We start from the raw sequence: 24,943 nt of genomic DNA, 5'->3' as shown, positions 1-24,943 counted from the left end.
CTCAATAAATGTTTGTGGAACAAACAAATTCAATTCGCATCAGGTCACCCCAAGACTAAGTTCCTGCTTTTGATACCTGATATTAGTTTCTGTGTAGTCTTAAGCGGCCTTTAGAAAGACAAGTAACAAAACCTCCTCAAACCTTGCACTTTGATCCAGCCTAATCTGACTCATTTACCCCCACACCCAAGTTAGATTTGAACCAAAAGAACTATAAAAGCTCAGACTCAGGCTGAATTTGTGAAAGCAAGCTGCTCCCAGAGCCCAGCTATGAAGACCAAGTTACAATTTAAAAAAAAAAAAAACAGAATGGGGGAAATGGCCATTTTATAAATGGTATCTTCAGATCAATAGGAAATACAACACTGTTATTAAGAAGGGACTTGGAAAGGGGCGCCTGGATGGCTCAGTCAGTTAAGCGTCCAACTCTTGATTTCAGCTCAGGTCTTAATCTCAGGGTCATGAGTTCAAGCCCCACACTGGGTTCCACACTGGGTGTGGAGCCTCCTTAAACAACAACAACCAAAACAAGGGACTTGGGTAAAAGTTGGAGATCAAGCTCATCTGATTTGCAGATAATTACCCAATGACACAAAACAGGGGCAGAATGTAACGAGCTGAAGCTAGTAAGATCAATGAGACTCAAATGTGTATTTGTACACCTGTGTTCACAGGAGTGTTATTCACAACAGCCTAAGGGTGGAAACAGCCCAAATGCACATCAACAGATGAATCCGTAAACAAAATGTGGTGTGTGTGTGTATGTATATATGCAAAGGAATATTAGCCTTAAAACGTAAAGGAATTCTGACACATGCTACAACATGGAGGAACCTTGAACACAATCTGCTTAGTGAAGTAAGCTGGTCACAAAAGGATAAATACTATACAATCTCACTCCTACATTACCCAGAGTAGACAAATTCAGAGAGACAGGAAGCAGAAGCAGAAGGTTGCTGGGGGCTGGAGGGTGGGAGGAAATAGGGAATAGTGTTTCATGGGTATAGAGTTTTGCTTTGGGAAGATGAAAAATGCTCTGGAGACAGAGGGTGGTGATGATTGTACAACCATGGGAATGTACTTACTGCCCCTGAACCATACACTTAAAAATGGCTACAACAGGAAATTTTGTTATCTGTGTTTTACCACAATAAAAAACCCAGGAAGATAAAATTTAACAAGGTTAACTGCAAATTATATGTGATTCAGCAACAACAAAATGATTCCAGTGCAGAATGGGGAAGACCTGACTCCTAGAGATGAGTTTTTGGTGAACTACAAGCTTTATCCGTGCCAACAGCATGCAGGTGGTTGTTCAGACGACCAACCGACCGACCAAGCAATCTACCAGTATTTGGCCACATTAACAGTCTCATCCTAATGATTCCACTCCAAGTGGATTAGATCCCACCCAGGGACTGAAGCAGGTTATAAGAACCCCTGAACTAGCAAGCTTACTATGGAAAAGAAGAGGGTAAATACTTTAAAATATGTAAATGAATGTTGTGTGCAAGAGGCATACGGACACAAGACTAATGGCAGACTTAACAGGAGTAGAATACCTGGTCCGAAATAAGAACCGGGCAACAAACCAGATGACTAACAAAACAGGCCACTGCATGAACCCATGTGCTCCCAGACCCTGGACACAGCCGAAGTGAGACTGCTCAGGAGAAAGTGCTATGAAGGGTGGAAGGCTGCCCTGGACAGTGGCCGCCGAGGGCTTTCAGCTGCTGCTCTTTGGAGACGGGTGTGCTTATAACCTGTACATTGGAAAGGCACAAAACTCTGGCTGAAAGGAACTTCCTTGCATAAGTGGAAATTTTTTTGGTTGGAAAAAAAAAAATGGGTAGAGCCTTTAAATAGTACTTCTTAAAAATAATTTTCCTTTATCAAAGAAGATGAGAGAAGAGAGAATAAGTTTAAGACCTCCCTTCATTATTGCCTGCTGACAGTATACCACAGGCATAGTTCCCTGGCGCTTCACTCCCTGACCGTAAGGACTTCAGGGCTCCTGGGCTCCTCCTGGCTGGCTCTCTCGGCCTGACACGGGTCTGCACACAAGGCATGTGTGGAGTCTGTGCCCCTTAACTTGAATGATGCCTTCTATTTGCTTTTTCTTTCTTTCCTTTTTTTTTTTTTTTTTGGAAGCAGGAGTCGGAAACATTTTTCTAACAAGTGGGGAGCCTCCTTTCTATTAAGGGCCAGTGACTCAGAGAAAAAGGATCAATGAGGCTTTAAAAAAAAAAAAAAAAGGAAGAAAAACTAGCCAGTTTAGCCTTGGTGGGGCTAAGGCCTAGGATTATAAAAAGCTCAACCCAGGGGCACCTGGGTGGCTCAGACAGTTAAGTGTTTGGCTCAGCTCATGATCTCAGGGTCCTGCCATCATACCCCTTGAGTTAAACCCTCACATGGGGCTTTCTGCTCCAGCTTCCTGCTCAGCGGGAAGCCTGTTTCTCCCTCTGCCCTTTCCCCGCTCTCCATGTGAGTTTTCTCTCTCTCTCTCAAATGGATAAATAAAATCTTAAAAAAAGTTCAACCCACCTACTTTTTGAATTAGGAACTAGAAACAAAGAATTTCATTAATTATCAAGACTAGAAGGTTTAATATGCCCGCACAAAGATGTGCTGGCAAATGGTCACACAGCACTACCCAGAAGAGCCGAAAAGTAAAAACCACCCAAATGTGCCGAAACGCGTAAATGGATAAACAAAACGTGACATAACCCATATAATGCAATACTATTTGCCCATACAAAGGAAAGAGATACTGACACATGCCACAGCACAAATGAACTTCAAAAATGTGATACTGAAAGATGCCAACTGAGAGATCCCAACTGCAAACGATTTCATTTATATGAAACGTCCAGAGAAGGCAAATCTAGAGAGAGAAAGTAGATTACTGGTTGCCAGGTGCTGGGAGTGGGAATGAATTTTAAAAGGCATGAGGACCGGGGCGCCTGGGTGGCTCAATGGGTTAAAGCCCCTGCCTTCAGCTCGGGTCATGATCCTAGGGTCCTGGGATTGAGTTCCGCATCAGGCTCTCTGCTTCAGCGTAGAGCCTGCTTCCCCCTCTCTGTCTCTGCCTGCCTCTCTGCCTACTTGTGCTCTCTGTCTGTCAAATAAATAAATTAAAAAAAAAAAAAAAAGGCATGAGGACCACACTGAAGTGACAGAAATACTCTAAAACTGGATTATGGTGACGGTTACACAACTTGGTAAGTTTACTAAACAGCATTGAATTGTACACCTAAAATAGTGAATTTGATGGCGTGTAAATTTTACTTCCATAAAGTTGTTTAAAAAGAATGTTTATTTAAAAAATTTTAAAGTAATCTCTATGTCTAACAGGGTCTTAAAGTCATGACCCTGAAATCAAGAGTTGCACACTCTACCAACTGAGCCAGCCAGGCCCCCGACCCATGTTCACTTTAAATTATATTATTGCCTTTTAAGAGAAAAGGGGGCATTTGGGGCAAAAGTTGGGGGGGAGGGGAGGAAAGAAAGAAAAGGGGATTATCAAGGTTTACAAAAGAAAAGAGAGGGACAAAGGGTTGGTTGCCAAAAATGTCCCGAGGCCACATTTCAAAGGTGCATTTCACCATCATGGCACTGATCTCACGGATCTCCGGGAGTGGGTGTGGGGCAGCTCTGCCTGTCAGGAAACCTTCCTCTGCCTGGTGCAGTCAGTGAGCAGAGTACTGGACCCTCCAGGCTGTGGGAGGCGGGTTTCCGTCCAGCTCCACAGCGAGGGAGGCAGCGCTGGGTGTGGGCGGCTTGTGTAATTTAGCCAAGGGAGTTTACAGAGAAATTCAAGTTGGAGAAACAAATGGGTGCAAGAGAAAAACCTTTACACACAAATAGCATCATATGTTTGACTTTAAAAGGCTCAGGGAGTATCAGTACACGAAAAGCTGTCATTTTTATTACATTCAAAGAAAAACAGATGGTGCCGTGGAGAAAAATCACTATTGTAGAACCCCTATTCTTCTTAGCATTCTGGAACCCAACTGCTCACCACTCTGGTTATTTCAAAGAAATACCCTTATCATGCTTTATGGTAAGTGTTCCTTCCTCTTCTTAATACCCCCTTCATTTGTGAAGAGAGGAGATTTTGGTAAAATTTAAGAGCTGAGGAGTAGAGTCTGTTCTTGGCAGAACTCTGAAGAGTATGTTTGTCTTAAGTCTGTTCCGGCTGCCGAAATAAAATGGAGACTGCGGAGACTGGCGGCTTAAACAACAGAAATGTGAGCACCAAGTTCTCGCAGGGTAAGGACGAGAGAGGAGAGCTCTCTGGGGTCTCTTCTTCTAGGGACACCAGTCTCCTCATGAGGACCCCACCCTCATGACCTCATCTAAACCTAAGTACCTCCCATAAGCCCCATCCCCAAATACCGCAACACTGCAGGGTAGGGCTTCAGCACATGAATTTGGGGGGGGGGAGCACAATTCAGGCCATAGCAAAGTTCCCAACCAGGTGTTGACAAACTTTTTCTGTAAAAGACTAAGTAACAAATATCTCAGGATTTGATGTCACATGTAGTCTTTGTCATGTATTCATCTTTGTTGTTTTATAATTTATACCCTTTAAAAACATAAAAACCATAACAAATTACAGGCTAGATTTGGCCCACAGGCCAACATCTGTTCTAGGTTCATTTTGACAGCCGCCCTCCCAACTTTCCCTTCCTATGACCTATTTATCTCTACAAAAGTCATTCTTCAGTCTTCTTTGGACAGACTGTGTGTAGGTGTCAGGGGAGGGGATCAATATATCTCTAACCAGAGGACACTATGAAAAAAGGAAGTACACATAAGCACGTTTTTCACGTTATGCCATCTTACACCTCAGTAATCTCTTTTTTTCATCAGTGGTAAAATACATATAACATAAAACTTACTACTTTAACCATTTTAGATTATATAATTCAGTGGCATTAAGTACACTTACCATGTTGTATGACCATTGTCACTATCCATCCCAAGAACTTTTCATCATCCCAAACAGCATACCCAATAAGTATTAATCCCACTTCCTCCCTCTAGTACCTGGTAACCACTAGTCTACTTTCTGCCTTTAAGAATTTGCTTATTCTAGGCATCTCATTTAAGGGGACTCATACAATATGTGTCCTCTTGTGTCTGGCTTATCTAACATAATAACTTCAAGTTTCATCCATGTTGTGGTATGTACCAGAATTTTTTTCCTTTTTTTTTAAATTCTTTTTTTAGAGAGGGAGAGAGAGACAGAGTGAGTGAGCATGGGGTGGGGAGGGGCAGAGGGAGAGTGAGACTCTTGGGCAGGCACCATACCCAGCACAGAGGCCAACACAGGGTTCCATCTCATGACCCCAAGATCACGACTGAGTTAAAATCAAGAGTTGGTTGTTTAACCAACTGAGCCACCCAGAGGCCCCACAGAATTTTTTCCCTTTTAAAAGATGAATAATATTCCATTGTTTATGTACATTATATTTTATTTATTCATTCAATTGCTGGTGGACACTTGGGTTATTTCCACTTTTTGGCTACTGTGAATAATGTCGCTATGAACATGGGTGTACATCAGAGTACCTTGTGGAACTGCTGGGTCATATGGTAATCCTGTATTTAACTTTTTGAGGAATTGCTAAACTTTCCACAGTGGCTACACCATTTTATATTCCCAGCAACAGTGCACAGGAGTTCCAATTCTCCCTATCTTTATCAACACTGGTCATTTTCTTTCTTTCTTCCTTTTTTTTTTAAGTGACTGCAGTCATCCTAGTATGAAGTGGTATCTCACTGTGCCTTTGAAACACTGTCCTTCCTCAATGGTTATTGGTGTTGAGCATTTTTTCATCTGCTTATTGGGTTATTTGTATATCTTCTCTTCATTAATGTCTAGTCAGGTCCTTGAACCATTTTTAACCGCTTAAAAAATAATCCTTTTTCAAAAAAGAATTTATCTATTTATTTGAGAGACAGCATGAGCAGGGAGGTAAGGGGCAGAGGGAGAGGGACAAGCAGACTCCCTGCTGAGCAGGGAAGCCAATGTGGGGCTCAATCTCATATCCTTAACATCATGACCTAAGCTGAGGGCAGATGCTTAACCAGCTAAGCCACCCAGGCACCCCTGAATAATACCTTTTTAATAATTTTGGTGACAATAGCAGTAAAAATAATAATTATACTCAATAGTTGCTGAACTCCTAATGTATACCAAGCATGTTTTTACATATATTGCCTCATTAAATCTCCATTTTACAGAGGAGGCAAATGAGACTTATAGAAATTGAACCCAGGTCTGTGCCCCTAAATTCTGAAGAGTACACACACACCCCCCCACACACCCCCACACTACTGTTGTGGGGAGAACACCTCTCTTATGAAATGAAGAGAACTTTTCAAAGGAACCCATATACAGAGCTGAGAACAGATAAGGTGAATGTGAAAATTTCCTAAATCAAGCAAGCTACTAAGTTCTCCAAAACATGTTGCTCACCTCTGAACAGGAGACACTGAAGGAACTGAGTGGAATGGGCTCACTGAAAAGGACTAAGTAAAGTATGAAAAATTCTAATCACTGCTGTCCAGAGATATCTTGAATATTTCTATGAAAGGAACTCAGTCATGAATCAACTGACTTAAGACAGAAACCAACATAAGAACTTGAAACAAACCCTAATGAATTCCCTACAGTTAGTGTGAATCTTTTTCCCTGAGCCTTGCTTTGGTAATAATCTTCACTGCTTATTTTGTTTTAGCCCTGTTTTACTTCCTGGGTTTAACTTATTGCCAAGACCCCTCAAATCTATCTCAAAAGTTTGTTTCTCTTTTCTATCTCTGCAGGAATAAAACTATAAAATATGATTTGAATTCAAAATGAAAACAAACTCATAAAAACAAAGATAAAAAAGAAAATAAGAAAAAAGAAAGAATGGAATACCTTATGTGACAAGCCTCTGGTTTTCCAGAGAAGCAATCATCCCAATCATTTCAAGTTTGTCTCTGGATAGGCATTAAAATTCACTTAAGAGTCTCTTTCCTTTCCCCTCAATGGAGGAGTCAGCATGGAGGCTGGGATAGGGAGCGACGTGGATATGAAGGCCAGTCAGTGGGCCTGGAGGCCAAACAAATGGACAAAAGAGGGAAGGTTGAGGGGCTGCAGACAGGTGAACCAGAGGCTGGGCAACCAAGGATAGGGAGGTGAGGGAGAGATAAGAGGTGATGGGTAGAAGAGACCATGGGTGTGGTTGGGAAATCATTTACATGGAATGAGTGAGTACACTGAGCAAAGAAATCAGTATGCTAAAAAGAAAAATGGGCTTCTTATTGTTGGAGAGGTATTTACAAACATGGAAGGAGGATGTGAGAAAGAACACTAAGGTGTTGGACTATAACTTGAGGAACCTGTATGAACTCATAATTAAACACACATACAGACATATCCACAAAGAGCTATATAAATACTTTTAGATGTACATGTGCATGAGTATATATGCATGCATAGTATGTGAGTGTGTGTGCGCATGTATCTCCTAGCTTTCTCCACTGAGAGGACCTAGAAGCATTAACACGCCAGTAGCATGAAGCACCTCAGCTACCCAGATCTTGGTTCCTAAATACCATCTCCCATTAAAAAGAACCAGAGCTCCTTGGCAAAATGGCAAAATGGCTGATTCCAGGAATGGGACTGGGGAAGTTTAAGGTAAGTCTGGAAATTTTTTTTGTCAGAAAGTAGGGGGATGCTCAGTGAATGAGGGAAACAAATCAAAAGAGCAAGTGGAAAGGGTTCCTCCTGGCCAAATCAGACAATTTTAGCATCAAAGTAAATAACAGATTACAATCCACTGAATTGCATGGGAACTCATGAGTTCAAACTTATATAAATGAAATAAATGAATAAACAAATAAATAAATGGGAGAAAAGGAAAGCTACTCCTTATAGTAGGAAGCTACCTAATATATGTAAAGGAGGCAACAGAAATACAGGAGCCATCATCTGGTAACCACCACAGAGGTGGCTAACACAGGTGGGAGTCATGCCCACAAAATACTAACCAAGAAGGGGAAGACAGTGACTTGAAGGTGGGGAAAGTTGGCAGACACCGCCAGAAGCAGGTGATTGGGGTCAACATTACTGGGATAGGATGGGCTGTCATGGCACTGCCACCTCACGTGATGCCCTGAGAAGAGCACAGCACCGTTTCTGTAGTAACCTACATGACTTGAACTGGTTACAGGGGAACACTAGATGGATGTGGGTTGAGGGTCACCCTACAGAAATTAAGGCCTGTACTCTTTAAGACTGTCAAGGATTTAGAGACAGAGCAAGACTATCAAGCTCTCCCAGACTGATGTGTCTTAACAGACCTGACAACTAAATGTAACATGTATGTAACAGGAATAACATAGCAACATATGTCTTCCTTTCCTGAGTATCCTAGCACAATCCTTAGCACAATACCTGGAGCACAGATATACTTAGTAAATGTTTGCCATCCCAGAATAGAAAAAAAAAAAAGTGTTTGGTCAACTAGTGAACTCTGAATGGGCCCAGTAGACAAGGTGGCAGTACTGTGTCAAATGCTGGTTTCTTGACTGGGAGGTTATAGGAAGTCAGCACCTCCATGGCAGGTGATGGAGGAGAATGTCTGCAACATGAACTTGAGTAACAGCAAGTACAGCTTGCTTTCAAGGTTCAGAAAAGGATGGATGATAATGGGTATATAAATATAGAAGAGAAGGTAATGGAACAAGTGCAGTAAAATGCCAGTAAGTGGGGAATCTGAGAGTTTTTGTACTTTTCTGGGGCCGTAATTAGGAGCAAATACAACTATCACTTAGTTTCTAGACACAGTGTTTCTGAGATGAAGTCTCCGAATCTGCTGGAGAGGCAGGCTGTATAACCACAAAAAAGATACAAAAACAATTACAATAAAGCATATAAATCAGAGCACACTGACAGATGGTAACTTGTGAAGGAATAATAGATTTAATGCTGCCTCTCAATTGATATTATCTTAGATGGTAAATACGCTGAGGGCAGGTCCACAAACTTGCTTTGAAGAGGGGTTAGCTTTAATTAAAAGGCAAAATCTAATTTTTAAGACTTATTTGAGAGAGAAAGAGTGTGTGTGCATGTGTGCAGGGGGCAGGGGAGAGGAAGAGAGGAATCTCAAGCAGACCCCTCGCTGAGCACAGAGCACGACTTGAGGCTTGAGCTCATGACCCTAAGTGTGTGTGCACACACACACTCACATACTATACATGGGCTCATGACCTGAGCTGAAACCAAGAGTTGGGCGCTTAACTGACAGAACCACCCAGGCGACCCCAAAATCTAATTTTTAATAAATGCTTTAGATTAGGATAATAATGATGATTAAGATAATGATAACTCCCATTTGCAGGGCTAATTATTCCTTAAGTATGATCAAAGTAATTATGTATAAATTTTTACCAGCTAACTGAAACTATTTTAATAAGTATAAAAAAATTAATTTCTTTGTGAAAAGTCAATTATATCTGTTTTGAACCTCAGGACATGGAAAATAATTCAAAATAGCTGCACAGAACTTTGTCACTAAAATTTTTTTTATAAGATTACATTATACAGAATATGTAGCTAACATTTATTGAGCACTTCCTAAGTACCACACACTGTTCTAAGCACTGTGTATATACTCCCAGAGTCCCCAGGACTACCCGATGAAAAGAAACAACTGGGCCGGGGATACTGCAACAGCTGAGTGACCCTGTGATCCTAGCAGCACCTTCCTCTGCCTTACCAGCTGACTATCCCACTCTATGGTACTGCTGTCTGCTCAGTTCTGCTCCTGGACTACGCTAGAAGCACTGTGAGGACGGGACCCATGATTTCCCTTCTCTTATGTATCCTAGTGCTTCATGCGATGGCTAAAGTGTAGAAGATACTGAATATTTGTTGAGTGATTAAGAATGAATGGCGACCCATCTGTAGTCCAAGCCTGCATGTTCTCTGGCTTGGCTGGAACAGCCTTGGGTGAGGAGGGCAGCTCCCCATTGAGAGTGAGGCCAAGGGTCACAGGGCTGGTGCCTGATTGATGACGTCAGCTGAGAACCTGGGCTGGAGAATAGGACAGTTCTGACGATAATCCTGGTCTTTTCCATAATTTTATTAAGTTTTTGAACAAAAATAGAACTCATTTAGTTATCTACTTAAAGGAATTTCATCCTTGATAAGAAAAAAATTGAAATGTAATAAATATTGACATGTGGTGGTTTAAAAAAATAGTTTGAATCAGTATTAGCCTTATTCACATGACAATTCATGTGTAAAGTGTCCTTCATGCATAGCATTTATTAAAAATCCTTTATAGGGTATATAGTAAACCAGAAAATACTATTTCTTTTTTATGGAAAATGTGAGAATACACAAAGAAATATTTATATTCTTTCCCATTTAAAGGAGAGAAAAATGTGCATCCACATAGGTTTTTTTAAACCTACAGTGACAAGGGGAACTGGTTAAAAAATTCTTTCCATTACAACACAACAACTAAGGACTCTTTTTGGTGTGCATGATGGCCTAGTCAAATAATTTTTGGCTTACCAAAACAACTCTTGGTCATGAAATCAACTTTTCTGAACATGCAATGAATAAGACGTAGAAGCATGCAATCAACACGCAATGCTCTCAATCAATGCTGTACTTACGGCAAGGTCAGACATGCAGATCTGAAAGCTAACATGGCCCCACGAACCCAACTCTAATGCTACCATGTGGTCAGCCCATTTCCTAGAAGACATGACGGGAAGGTGGTAGCTTCCTTAACCAGGCTCTTCTCTAATCAGTACCACTCTGGAAATCAGAGACCTTCAGACTTCTGAGCTGCCTGTCCTGAGACAAGCTACTTCCCTCTCTAAGCCTCTGTTCCCCCATATAGAAAATGGGGAGGATATCTGCCTTCGCATGGTTGTTGTAGGATCAGAAAAACATATAAAGTGCTTAGTGAAGTGCTAGTGATTTAATAAATAGCAGCTGTTATTATTCCACAATAAGAAAAATTCAATTCAACAAATATTTACCAAGTTCCTACTATCTATGCTAGCTGACTCTGAGTCCCTGGTGGCCACCTTTTGGCTTAATCACCAAGACAATGTTTTGTTGTTGCTTTGCTTTTTATTGTTTGTTTTGATGCTGCTTAAGAGATGCCATCCCTCTCTCTACTTGAAGGTTAATATGCTTCTACCATCTCTGGGATGTCTAAGGACCTCCAGGTGCTAGCTGGCTTTCCCAGCATTCTTCCTGAATTCTGTTTGATTCTCTCACCCCCAAGGAGCACGTTATTTCATGCAACTATTTTCTTCACCCCAACTCAAGCATGGAGGCTCATCAGAATGGGGTCACAGGCAGTTCCAACCTGGAACCTGTATGTCTAATCCAGTCTAGAACCACAGCAGTAGGTTCCTGCGATCCCATAGGGAGGGCTGGGGCGTACTCGCCCCCCAGAGTCTGCCCCCAAACCTTCAAATGCAATGTGCCTACTCAACACTTGGGGGTCGGGGGAGAGGACCGATAATTGTCAGAAACCTAAAAAAACATTCAAAAGAACACAAGGTTGGTCATAGATATAGTGAAACGGCATGATTCTTCGGGTCCTCTAACAGTCTAATGACTGCAAAATCTTCAATAAGACAGAAAATAAAAATCAAGACTATGAATACCATCCCGTGGATTGTAGATGTTCTGTTCGGGCTTGTATGGTGCTTTAAAGATACCGGAGCCAGTTTTTAAAGCTGGGAGATTCCACATAAAAAAATAATTTCTACATTTTCTTTAAAAATTCATACTACCTATCACTGGACCCACTTGGCAATCACTAGCTGTAGCTGAAATGAGTACCTCTGTTCTTGTGAGACGTACACCCTCCAGCTGCTGGGTTCTTCTTGAACTTCCTCTTCAAACCCACCTGTAGGATAACCATCTGCTGCCAGCTCACAGCTTCTGCACAGGTCACAAAGCACTACCCAAAGGTCACATTTGAGAAGCTCGAGTTTTAAAAACTGTACAGTATTACTTAAAAACTTGGTTAGCTTGATTAGCTTTTACAACATAATTTTGAGGTAATGACCTCAACAAGATTCCTTAAACCTGACCTAACAGTCCAGCACCAACTGCAGAACGCAGACGAGACGCACACTTTTCAAGTTTTTGGTTATTCTGGTAAATTTTTTGCCAGTGCAAAATAAGGTAAAAAAGAGAAGATGCCCAAAGTCCTCTTGTTAAAAACAAACGTTTATGGTGGCAATCTGAAGAAAACAAAAGTTAAGTCTTTAATGCACCAAGCCTGATAATTAGTTCTCCCCCAACCCCACTTCTAAAATGCAAAGCATACTCTCTCGGCATGCACCCACACACAGCCACACATGTACATCAAGTCACGTCTTACAAATTCCCGAAGTGCACCAGGGTTTCACTTCAGACTTGAAAAGGGGTCCTCTTTCTGGAAAATGCAGACAACTTAGTAATATGCTTTATTTTATTCGTGATGCATCACAGCTTGTCATGAGAGGTGCCTGACTAGGGTTTCTGGAGATGAGTAACTATAAAATATTATTGAACCCTCTTCCCTGAAGAAACTAAAATATATTTTATCTATATTTCAGAGGAGCAGAGAGTTGGGGATGATTTCTTCAGGCTGCCCCATCATTGTTGAGACTCCCAATGAGACCAGTTATTGCTGCATTCACCATACAGACCAGTTGTCAGAAGGCTGACTGTACATCTTGTCAATTTATATATTTTTAATTAAACTATCTCATACTCCATATTCGTGCTTAAAAATAAAGTTATACTGAAAAAGCTACAGTATATAAAAGACCAATTTGGCAGAGGAGAAGGTAATTTAAGAGATAGTTCCTCCTCCCATGTATTGAAAGTTTTCAAATGAATATTAACCAATGCTTTAGAAATGCCACTCATTGTACTGTGGAATACACCTGTTTAAAAGCAATTTATAGGTAATAATTTTTAACTTTCCTTGACTTTGATGACATATTTTAGCAATGCTCACGATGCAAGTCAATCATCTCACTTTTATAGTGTGAAATGAGAATCTTCGAGCTCATTGGGATAATAATGTTGACTGTACTTCAACGGCACTTTTTGCCTCAGAGGATAGAAAAGGCTTGTGAAATGCTTTTCAAAAAGGGCAAGCCTGGGACATGCTATCACGATGAATCCACTGGTGCAGGGGCCAAGTTGCAGGCCTCTGACAGGTCGGGCCTGCATGGCCTTCTGCCTCACCAGCTAATCAACTGCTCTCTGTGCAACAGAGAATACCATCCACACTGTTTCCCACATCTGTAGGTAGGGTTTTTGTAACCATTTAAGCTTGTTAAAAAAAAAAAACAAAATCCCTGGGTCTAAAGAACACAGCATACCAATTATACTGTATAAGTTTCTTTTGACTATTTTTTTAAAAATCACACAGTTGGGGCTACCTGGCTGGATCAGTCAGTGGAGTGTGTGACTCTCAATCTCAGGATTGTGAGTTCAAGCCCCACATTGGGTGTGGAGGCTACTTAAAAAAATAAAAAAAGTAAAAAGATCACATAGTCATGCACATATGAGATCACGTATATGAAAACCCAATTGGCTGAAATCAAGAGAATGGCAAAATAACATCACACTGAACATCTACAGCTACACTAATACAGCAACCTCCAGTAACATGCGGCTATTTCCAATTACATTACACGAAATTAAAATTTAGTTATTCGGTCATAATAACCATATTTCAAGGGTTCAATGTGTTCACATATAGCTAGTAGCTACTGTACTGAATGGTGAGACAGGAACATTGCTATCATTGCAGAAAGTTCTACTAGACAGTGCTAGGGAAGAGCACATACCCCAAAGACAAATGTCGGTACCCAAAAGTTCCCTTATTTGGCTTGGAATAAACAGTCTTATATAAGCACCTTACTGCATTTCATTTTCAGACCATGGATGAGAACTGTTTTGAACACCAGAATTCACTTCCTGGTGACTGTCCCCTGACAATACAACTCAGCAGCACAGTTCCGTGACACAGAGCCATGTGATTCTTTAATTCGAATTGATGCCATGTAACCAAGGATGAAACCATGTAAGCTCCAGCCTGTAAATCTCATGGTCTTATTTGGGAAACTATTATTTCACACCCAAGGTATCCATCTTTTCCTTCCTTCACACTCATTCCTTCTCCATGATAGTTTCCTAATGTCGAGAGTCAAGCATCCTTGTTAATCTCAGGACTGCAAGGAACCAGATTTGGCTCTAAACAGGCTTCCCTCGATTTGTAAATAGCAGCAATACATAGATTAAGATACTACCCGATAGTACAGAAATGTCTAATGCTTGAAGATGATGCATTCCAACAATAAGTTTCTTTGTCAGAAATTTCACTATCAAAAAATAAGAGCAATGTAGGCGACCCCACTGATGCATCCAGAACATCAATTACAAGAGGGATGGGGACTTTAGCATAATATATAAAAAGACTAACTGAAGCGTAAAATGCACTGGAAAACCTAAGATCTGGAAGGTCTGGGGCCAAGGAAAAAGAAGAAGCCAACAGTGCTCAAGCCTGAAAGGACTGGGCGTCTCCAGGGCAATGAGTCTGCAATGAGTCAGGCTGGGGCAGGTTTGGCCCCTGCTCCTCCTCCCTTGAGTGAGAATGCCGCCCCCCCCCCACACCCGCCTCAATGAAAATATGAAAATAACCATGCAGGCTTTTGGGGCATTTCCCTAATGTAACTGTTGCCTCTCATGCCAGAGTTGACAACTGGGAATGGTGGATGTCAGAGTTAGCCCTTGGGGTGAGAGAGCAGAAGAAAAGGTCCTGAGAAGCTTCAAGTGTAGGGGTGTCTGAGGGGCAGGGTCACCCCGGGCAGGAGAGCCCAGAGGAGAAAAAGATTAACATTAAAGACAAATGAAACCAATTTCCTGATTTTGTTGAACTTGGTAGCTAGTCAATGATTAACTGACAAAGGGGGCTATATTCTGTAAGAAGTGGTGGTAATTCTGGCTTACATGGTTTAAGATACTTGATTGTTTCTTGTTTTAACACAACTGACTTAATTATCAAAGAACAGGACCACCAGACTATATTTTGAACAAATGAGTCCCAATGGAGTTTCTCAAGGGCTACAAAAGCACTAAGACAATGAGAGAAAGAAGCAACATCGGATGGCAGAAGTGAATTTATAAAAAATCTAAATATCTTTCAGTATTTTGAAATAAAAATCTTTACACATAGCTTAAGAAAATGTTGGGAAGAGACAGAAATACTCTACAGGGTAAACAGGCAATCTGATTTTGCCCAACTCCCCTATGCTAAATATAGGCAACGGCAGAATGAACCACCTAGCTATGAGGAAAGTACCACTATCTTCAAGTGTCCATTAGGAACAGCTGTGGAATTGGCAATACAGTATGGCCGCCTTTGTCTGGGACTTGTCTCAAGTTTGACAGTGTCTGATTAATGATCAAATAATGAGGTTTTCTACCTTTAGGAGAAGTGCTAATTTTAAAAGTGAAGGTGATGCAAATCCACCTCCAGAAATATTTAAAATAGAAAGTATGGGAATAGATGGAATTGTGTGGAGAATCTGAGACATTTGGCATTCCACGGGGCAAAAGAGGCTGAATGTATCCTGAGGGCCTTTGCTAAGATGAAGTAACACCATGGAAAGGGCGTGCCAGAAGACAGAGTGGCATGGCTTCAGGTCCAAGTACAGAACCCGAGGGGGGACATGGTGCCCCCAACACAGCACTGAGCTCCTCATCTGATGGATGGGGAGAGAAGGTGTCCTTCCTGCCTCAGGGAAAAACACTGTGTTCACAGATGGCCATCAGGAACGAGAAGCATGTGCCGCCATGGGAAACACTAATGGAAAAGCTAAACCTCGAGAGGTGACAGGGCATGTGCATGCTGTGAGGCCAGCAGAAAAGAAAAGCCTGTGATGCAACCAGAATTGGATGAGGAGTGTGGGAGTGAGGGTGTCACTTCACTTGTGAAAAAGAAGAGAAAAGGAGAGGAAGAAAAAGCAAACTGTTCATCCCTGAAAGAAGGAACATTCTTTCTGAGGTGAAACTGCTTTACAAGGGCTTTCAGAAGCTACTCGGCAAAAGCTGCACCCTAGAGACCTTGATTTCTGAATAAGGCTGCCACGTCTGTATAACACTTCTCATTTCATCTTCACAAAAACTCCACGACATAAGCAGGACAGATATTTGCATTATAGATGAGAAAAATAAGGCCTAGAACATTGAGCCATTTTGCCCTAAGCTACAGGGTGAGTGTCAAAGTTGATACTCATTAACTCCTCACACGAGTTATGTGCACTAAACCTCCAGGTTCTAGAATACTGAGTTCTAATTACCTAGAACATAATAAAACTGTCCAAGGAAGGTGACATTTTTTAACAAATCCAAGGAAGAGAAGTGCCTATACAGTATCTCCTCAGGTGGGAATGATGTCCTAAACAATCTGCCTGCTGGTTGTGGCCGGGCACAGTAAAGCACATGCCCAGGACAGAGCCCTTCCCAGGACCCACCCCAAAGTGAAGCAGCTGGATTCCTTATCCTCGATCTTAGAAACAAACAAATGAAAGTTACTGTTGCTTCTTTAATGCTGTGGCTTCTTATCACACTCTGCCTTCAAGGTGGGCCTCCCAGGCTTTCTCTGACAGGAACATGAGTCTCAGCTCAGCAGACGCTGTACTTTGGAAAAAGGTCCAGAAACTCCACAGTGCCTTTACTCTAGCAGTGTGAGGGAACCCTAAGGCTTTCATTCTTCAAGAATGAAACTATGGTTCTTGGACTTGAAAAGAATGGTGAGAGCTGGTCGGCTTCAAGTAAATTAAGTAGAAATATGAAGTATTATCAAGAAAAGAGAAGGTCAATTAAAATTACATCACAACATACGGTGTCTTAGATCATACAATTATCTGAGGAGCTTATTCACAATCATCTTCTCTGGCTCTACTCCCAGAGAGTCTGTATCAAGTGTGGGGTGGGACTTGGAATGTGCATTTTTAAATAAGCTTTCTGGGTAATTCTATTCCAAGTAATCCATAAGCCCCAATAGAAAAACAGTCTTGGAATTTTCAAGGAGAAAGTCTAGTTAATTGGAGGGACTCATCACAGAGCCACCGGCCACAGAAACAACAGAGGAGCAAGTGGCAACGTGCCTCAGATGAGCGCCCAGAGCCCACAGCTCATATGTATACTTCACATACAGAGAGATGACCGGTCTGAGAATCCTAGCTCAGCATGCATGCGGCATGCTAGAACTGCTTCAGACGCATGCGTTCCTGCGTCTGAGCCAGGGGTTTTCCACTCCATATGGGATAGAGAAAGCATGGTCAGCACCCAAAAATAAGGTTGTGTTCATACCACAACTTAAACGGTGAGAAGGAAGCTCTGATATAGAGGGAAAACTTTGGAATCATAAGTCCATTCCCAACTCTGCTTATTTGGATGTGTGACAATCGCTTTGCTTCTCTAGCTTCTGAACTCTAACTGAAGGCTACAACCTTCCTCAAGGGACAGTTATCAAGAGTGAATGATCATAATATATCTTAATAAAGCCTTCTGTAAACTGTAATGCATCAAACAGAGATCAGTAGAATGATAAAAAACTGGAGGTTACTTTCTTAAACACTGATTGCAAGCTTTTTGTAAGCATCTCACTGAGAAGTTGACAAGAATGGCAGATTAAGTATCACAAAGCCCAGTAGCATGCCAAAAAGAGATGGGAAACAGATGACTGGTAAAATCAGGAGAACTCACAGAACATTCTGGAACAATGCAGGAAAACATCCCTTTCTCCATTGGTGGCAGAGGGTGAGGAAGAAAGGACACAAGGCTCAGCACTCAGCACTCAAGCAGGGTATAGCTTTATTTTACGCAAACTATTACTAGTAGACTGTAGATGGTTTTCAGTGCACTTGGGCTAAAGTCACAGTGAGAGTCCAGGAACTTCTTTCTCAACTACTGCCCAGGGACTTCTCCTCAGAACATGGTGATCTTCAAATGAGAACTCCAACAAGGATTTGGATGGCTTCTTCTAAGAGGGCTGGGCCAGAAAAAGGGACAGTGGCTCATTTATGTATCTAGGAATCTGGGGATCAGCTAGGTTACTTTTGAACAAAAGAAGAATATATGCCCGATGAACTCATGTGTTTTTGAAGGGGGGTTTATAGCGAGGGACAGAAGGTAGCATTTTCCACTGCAGTTCACTTTAAAAAATGCCAGTCTTGTTTCAGTGTCTTGTTTCAATGAGGAGACAAAGGACAGATTCAAATACAGTGTGAAGGGAAAAAAAGCCCCCAGTGGTCTGATGTGGCAGCAGCAGTGGCCAGCCTGGCTAAGAGATGGAGAAGGAGCCAGTCCAAGCCTGGGACACAGGAAGGAAAAGTGGAAAGGAAAGAGGTCAGCTAGAATTGCTGATTCCTACACCCTACCTCCCACCCTGAGCTTGTAATTTTTGTCAGAAGGCTTTACTATGCTCATATGCGCTCTTTAGAAGGAAAAAAATGAGGTTATTTGCAATGCTTAGTTAAGAAAAGCTTTTCAATGAAGAGACCACAATTATTTCTTTAATATCCTGCCAATCAAGATATCACACTAACTGATGGGTGAGTCCTTTTATATCATAATAGAAAACCGTCTGGTCACCTTCTGGTTCTATGATGTACACGGCAACACTTACATGACCAACATTCCATGGGTAGAGAATTAAAATGACCAGTGAGATGCATGTCTTATATGTCCTATAAAGCCTGTTAAAAGGAAATATATCTCACATATAAAAAAGGTAACATCTAGTCTTAAAAGGTATATAAGCCCCACCTTAGGACACCACGTACAATTACAGAAAAACAAGGGGAATGAGCATGGAAAACATGAGAAGTCCAGAGAAAGGGGGCAGAAAGAGTCCATATCCAAATACAAGCTATGAATGTGAAGAATTCTTACCCAGTTAGAGGGGAATAGGATGTAAAAACAAACTGAGAATGAAAGTAGAGTAAGAATTTGAACATTACTATGAGAAAGTGAGATACATTTTATAAAGCAGTTATTTCTGACATCAATTTCTTTATGTGTTAGTTGTGTGGTTCCCACTGTTAAAGTAAACAGAGTTGAATATAAGGGAAATAAGGATGTTCAATGATGTTTCAGAAACAGAAGAATGGAAGTTTAGCAGGGAAGCCGTAAGTACTGTTGTATAGAACAAAGTGAATTATAGCTAATATGAGACCCTAAGGCAGGAAAAATAGGATTTGGCCAAGAGCAGGGACTAAGGACCAGGTGACAGAGAGCAGATTGGCCTCTGAAATGCCACAGCAACCGGCTCTTCATACTAGCTATCGATGACCTGGGGTGAGCTGGGAGGGGATCTACCCTGCAAACAAAATAATGAAAGAAAAGGAGAACAAGGAAAAGAGAACGATGATCCCTGAACAGCAGAAACACTGAATCCTAATTACGTGAGAAAGGAGCAAGTCATCTAATTAATAGGGTGTACGTGAAAAGAAGAGGACCCAAAAGGTGGCAGAAAGACAACACAATTAACTGCACCACATTCTTAAGAAAATGATATGTCAATGATAGTGGAAACTGGGTATGTTTGGTTGCAAAGAAACAATTTGGAATATGCAAATGTAACAAGTGTTCAACTTACTGCAGAGCTCAAATAGGACACTATATATGAACCATCTGAAATGGTCAAATCTATGCATCTATCAGGTAGTATGGTTACTGAGGACAATGGCCAGGTCCCCGTACCTGTCTGTAATTCACACAGTTAATAGCTTTTAAGCCAAGCAGTCTTAACGATCACTCAGGAAATCCTGGCAAATGTTGCTAGTAGTAATATGGCAAACAGAACTGCTTGAAACGAATTATAAGCTTTTTAGAGTTACCTGTTACCCCCTCTGCCAGAAGGAGAAAAGGAAAAGAGTGATCATTAAGGCACAAGAGAGGAGAAAAAAATCAGAGAAAAATAATCTATCAGTAGAGCATTAGCACCTGGACAATTAATATCTAATTATTCAGGCAAAGCGATTACACAGCCTGTAGTTGACAATACTGTCTTCATGTACCTAACATTTAATTCCTGAAACTACATTATTACCTGTTTAAGACTATGGATGAGCTCCTATCAGAAAAATAATTTAGATCACTTGAGACTATCGGGAAGTTAATGAGTTGCTACTTAAAATAAAAAGGAAATAATGTAAATACTAAGTAAGGGAGGAAGAAATACTGGTTAAAAATGATGATCTATAGAAAGAACTTTGAAATGGAGAGCTTACATGGTATGATAAGTAAAGTAACTTTTCCTTACTCCATAAACAAACAAGAGTGAGAACAAAGGGCAATTTGCCTCATTAGGATGCATGCCTAGAAGACACAAATAGACATTTTTTCAAAGAAGATATACAAATGGCCAACAGACACATGAGAAAATGCTCCATATCACTCAGCATCAGGGAAACACAAATCAAAACCACTATGAGATACCACCTCACAACAGTAAGAATGGCTAAAATTAACAAGTCAGGAATGACAGATGTTGGCAAGGATGTGGAGATAGGGGAACCCTCTTACACTGTTGCTGGGAATGCAAACGGGTGCAGTCACTCTGGAAAACAGTATGGAGATTCCTCATAAAGTTGAAAATAGGGCTACCCCACGACTCAGCAATTGCACTACTGGGTATTTATCCAAAGGATACAAAAATAGTGATTTGAAGGGGCACATACATCTCCGTGTTTATAGCAGCAATGTCCACAACAGCCAAACTATGGAAGGAGACCAGATGTCTATCAACAGATGAATGGAAAAAGAAGATATGAATATTACTCAGCCACCAAAAAAAGAAAAAATGAAACCTTGCCATGGGCAATAATATGGATGGAACTAGAGGGTATTATGCTAAGCAAAATATGTCAGAGAAGACAAATACCACATGATTTCACTCATATGTGGAATTAAAGAAACAAAACAGATGAACATAGTGGAAGGGAAGGAAAAATAAGACAAAAACCAGAGAGGGAGGAAACCATAAGAGACTACAGGGCTATAGACTGTAGGACTGTAGGACTGTAGGACTATATAGACCTATAGACTATAGGAAACATACTGAGGATTGCTGGAGGGGCAGTGGGTGGGGATATGGGATAATTCGGTGATGGGTATTAAGGAGGGCATTTGATGTAACGAGTAGTCCCCTTATATGCAGCTGATGAATCACTAAATTCTACCTTTGAAACTTATAATATACATTTAGTTATACATTAACTAAACTGAATTTAAATAAAAAAAATTTTTAAAGGATTTACGTGTCTTTTTAAAAAAACTTTATTCTTTAAAGCAATGAGATCACTTTTTAAAAAGTATGTGATTAAATGAACAAAGGAAAAAGGGACAACCCAAAAAACAGAGTTTTAACTGTAGCGAACAGATGAACAGATGGTTATCAGAAAAGGGATGGGTGAAAGAGGTGAAGGGTTAAGAACACACTTATCAGGATGAGCACTGAGTAATGTACAGAATTGTTGAATCACAATATTATTGTATACTTGAAACTAATATAATACTGTATGTTAACTATACTACACTGGAATTAAAATAAAATTTTTAAAAAGTACATTACTGTTTTGACATTCTTCTTCCATATGAAGTTTAGGTATCTTAGAGAAGTGAGAGAAGTTTTAAAAAAAGCCTTTGGATCAGCAAATTTCATATGAATGTAACAAAAATAATAGCTTAATCAGCTTTGGTTAAAAACTTATTAGCCACATGCATTCTTCTGTTTGTATATCATATGCCAATAAAAAGTTAAAAAGAAAAACCTCACTGAAATTCAAATGAAACTGTCAAAATAAATCCTGAAAAACAAAATGTTTTGACAGAGGTTTTGGGAGAATAGAAGACAAAGAAAACACTAGAATAATGCTAATGGATAAGTCCATTTCATGAGCCCCAGAGATTCCAATACTGCTAGTGTCTGGGACAGAAAAACTGAAAAATGAATCCTCCTGGTGGCTACAGGTACCCTATCTCAAGGTGACATTAACAAGAAATAAATGACTTTTAAAAAGCAAAAAACAGGGACGCCTGGGTGGCTCAGTTGGTTAAGCAGCTGCCTTCGGCTCAGGTCATGATCCCAGCGTCCTGGGATGGAGTCCCACATCGGGCTCCTTGCTTGTCGGGGAGCCTGCTTCTCCCTCTGCCTCTACCTGTGCTCGCTCGCTCTCTCTCTCCCTCTCTCTGACAAATAAATTAAAAAAAAAAAAAAACTTAAAAAGCAAAAAACATACAGGAAATCAATCACCTTCTCCCATACTGGGAAATGAAGCTTGGTGTCGATTCACACTGACGGTACTGCTGGCTTTCTCCCAGTATCCCTGGGCCTGCTGGGGGTACGTACCACCCCACGCCCCCTGCAGAGCACTTCCCTTCCAGAACCACTGGTTCTGCACGTTTGAGAATTCCATTAATCCTGGTGGGTGGAGTGGAAACAAGTTTGTTTCTCCTGGTCCTATAAAGAGGACTGCCCTGGACTGAATTAATACCCACTACTCCCCCAACAGTTCCACTATAAGGATGCAGATGTCCAGTTCAGTATGCTGAAACAAACAAGATACCCCAAAAATATAACTGAAGTGCAGAACACATCCATATTGTCCAAATCCCTATGGGAACTAAGCCTGCAGGACGTTATCATTTAACCAGTCTTCTCTTTAACAACACTGCATATTTGGGGTACGTTTCCCACCAGTAATCCAATTCTCAAAGCAAATATGCATTTCATTTGGGCTACACTGATGACCTAGACTTCCAATCTGTAGCCTTAACACATACATGAAACAGAAATGTTGACTAGCATTGACTAGCATTGCTGGTATTACTTTATTTTAGTCTATGTAAACACTCACCTCTTTGACACTATGTGTTACTGCCCATATCAGAAAAACTCTTGACATCACTTGGAAGGAAGTCAGGACAACAGAAGATGGAACGATTCCTGAAAGAAATTTTAAGATGGGTAAATAAATGTATATTGTACTAAGTTTCAACATGTAATACATTTTCTGAAACATTTAATTTTAATGTTAAGACATAAAACCATCTTGAGCAACTGAAACTTTATATAAAATGTCTTTCAGTACAGTCAATATTAAAAACTTTTTTCCTCCAGGGATGCCTGGGTGGCTCAGTCAGTTAAGCGTCTAGCTTTGGCTCAGTCATGATCCCAGGATCCTGGGATCGAGTTCCACATCAGGTTCCTTGCTCAGTGGGGAGCCTGCTTCTCTCTCTGCCTGTTGCTCCGCCTGCTTGTGTGCGCTCTCTCTGACAAATAAGTAAATCAAATCTAAAAAAATAAAAGACAACCCCAAACCCCAACTTTCCCCCTCCAAAACACTAATACTGCTTCCCCCACAGCCAGAACAATATTGTTAATGGCAACAGCATACCATGGAATCTAGGTACCCTTCTTAAGCCTTTCAAAATCACTGGCCAAGTGCAATATATTTTACATTTATCATATAGAAAAAACAAAACCATTGCTTAACCTCTAAAATTAGACACTGAAAGGTCATTTTATCATATGGGTTTCAAAAATGAACAGGCACCTACAGAAGGGAAATCAACTGTATTTGTATCTAATGAACATTAGCAACTCCTACATATCATATGTATTATCTATACTATATATAAAGGTATTATCTAATGGTTAAATTATCTCTTAAAATTCACTCGAATATTTTGCCAATAAGCATACGATAATCAAAGCTTATTGTCTTATTAAACCATTCTCACCTTGTTCATTACAATAAGCACTGGTAGAATTATCTTTCCAATGTCCAGAAGTTATAACACTGGAATCATTAGTTTTTGGAAATCATTAAGTTCTGCTAAGTTTAAATTTCTTTGGCTTTCCTTTCAATTCCTATAATCACAACCCCTATGAAGAAACCAGCCACCACCATTACAAAAAACTCTTGCCTCCTTTAGGTCATCTTAAACCCAGCAATAAGCCATTATCTGTAAGTGTTATTTTCTTGTTGTAACTTTATACTTGTAGGGAACTGCTCCTAAAGTAAAATCAGGAAGCAGAATTATGGGTACCCAAACCAGCAGGCTCCTTTACCCTCACTTCTCTGTGGTTTCTCTCCGGCCTTCCTGCAGGCAGCAATTACACTTACCAACTTCCTGGACATTTCAAGTTGCATGTGGGACATTCCATACCTGCCAGGAGCCCTCATCGTGGTGGCAGATCTTCCTATCACTCTAATACTAACATCATCTTCAATACATCCACTGGACTATCCCAGACCAATTTTCATTCTTCCAAGCCTTCTAAACCACACTCAGACTTCTGAACATTTATAAAACAGAGAAACAAACTGCCAAAAGACTGTGTACAAATCAGTGATAAAACTGTCTTTATGGGTGCAGCTATGAAAGGAAATCACTTTATATCTCATTAAGAAAAAGAGATGAGGGGTGCCTGGGTGGCTCAGTGGGTTAAAGTCTCTGCCTTCGGCTCAGGTCATGATTCCAGGGTCCTGGGATCGAGCCCCGCATCGGGCTCTCTGCTCAGCAGGGAGCCTGCTTCCTCCTCTCTCTCTGCCTGCCTCTCTGCCTACTTGTGATCTCTGTCTCTGTTGAATAAATAAATAAAATCTTTAAAAAAGAAAAAGAGATGAAAGATCCTGTTAGAATCCTGTTAGAAGGCGGCTTGGGCTTCAAAGAGGAACAGCTAAGCTCCCAAAAGCAAGTAACATGGACACGTCAAGCAATGCTTGGCATATAAAGATACTCAATAAATCTTTGTAGAATGAATGAAAGAAAAATAAATGCATGGACATGTAGCCCAATGGAATAGAGTTCAGTCTAGAAATAAATCCT

General features: G+C 40.8%; 1 protein-coding gene across 1 annotated transcript in view; it reads right to left on the bottom strand.

Moving 5' to 3' along the window:
* Nucleotides 1-24,943, bottom strand: part of HACD2 (3-hydroxyacyl-CoA dehydratase 2) — a 117,005-nt gene that overhangs the window by 11,285 nt on the left and 80,777 nt on the right. The window contains exon 4 of the mRNA XM_080800405.1: nucleotides 22,966-23,054. Coding sequence (XP_080656531.1) covers nucleotides 22,966-23,054 — 89 coding nt within the window. The remainder of the gene's footprint in view (nucleotides 1-22,965; nucleotides 23,055-24,943) is intronic.

Source organism: Martes martes (assembly GCF_963455335.1).
Source record: "Martes martes genome assembly, chromosome: 1".
Taxonomy (NCBI): Eukaryota; Metazoa; Chordata; class Mammalia; order Carnivora; family Mustelidae; genus Martes; species Martes martes.
This window is presented reverse-complemented; position numbering and strand designations above follow the sequence as displayed.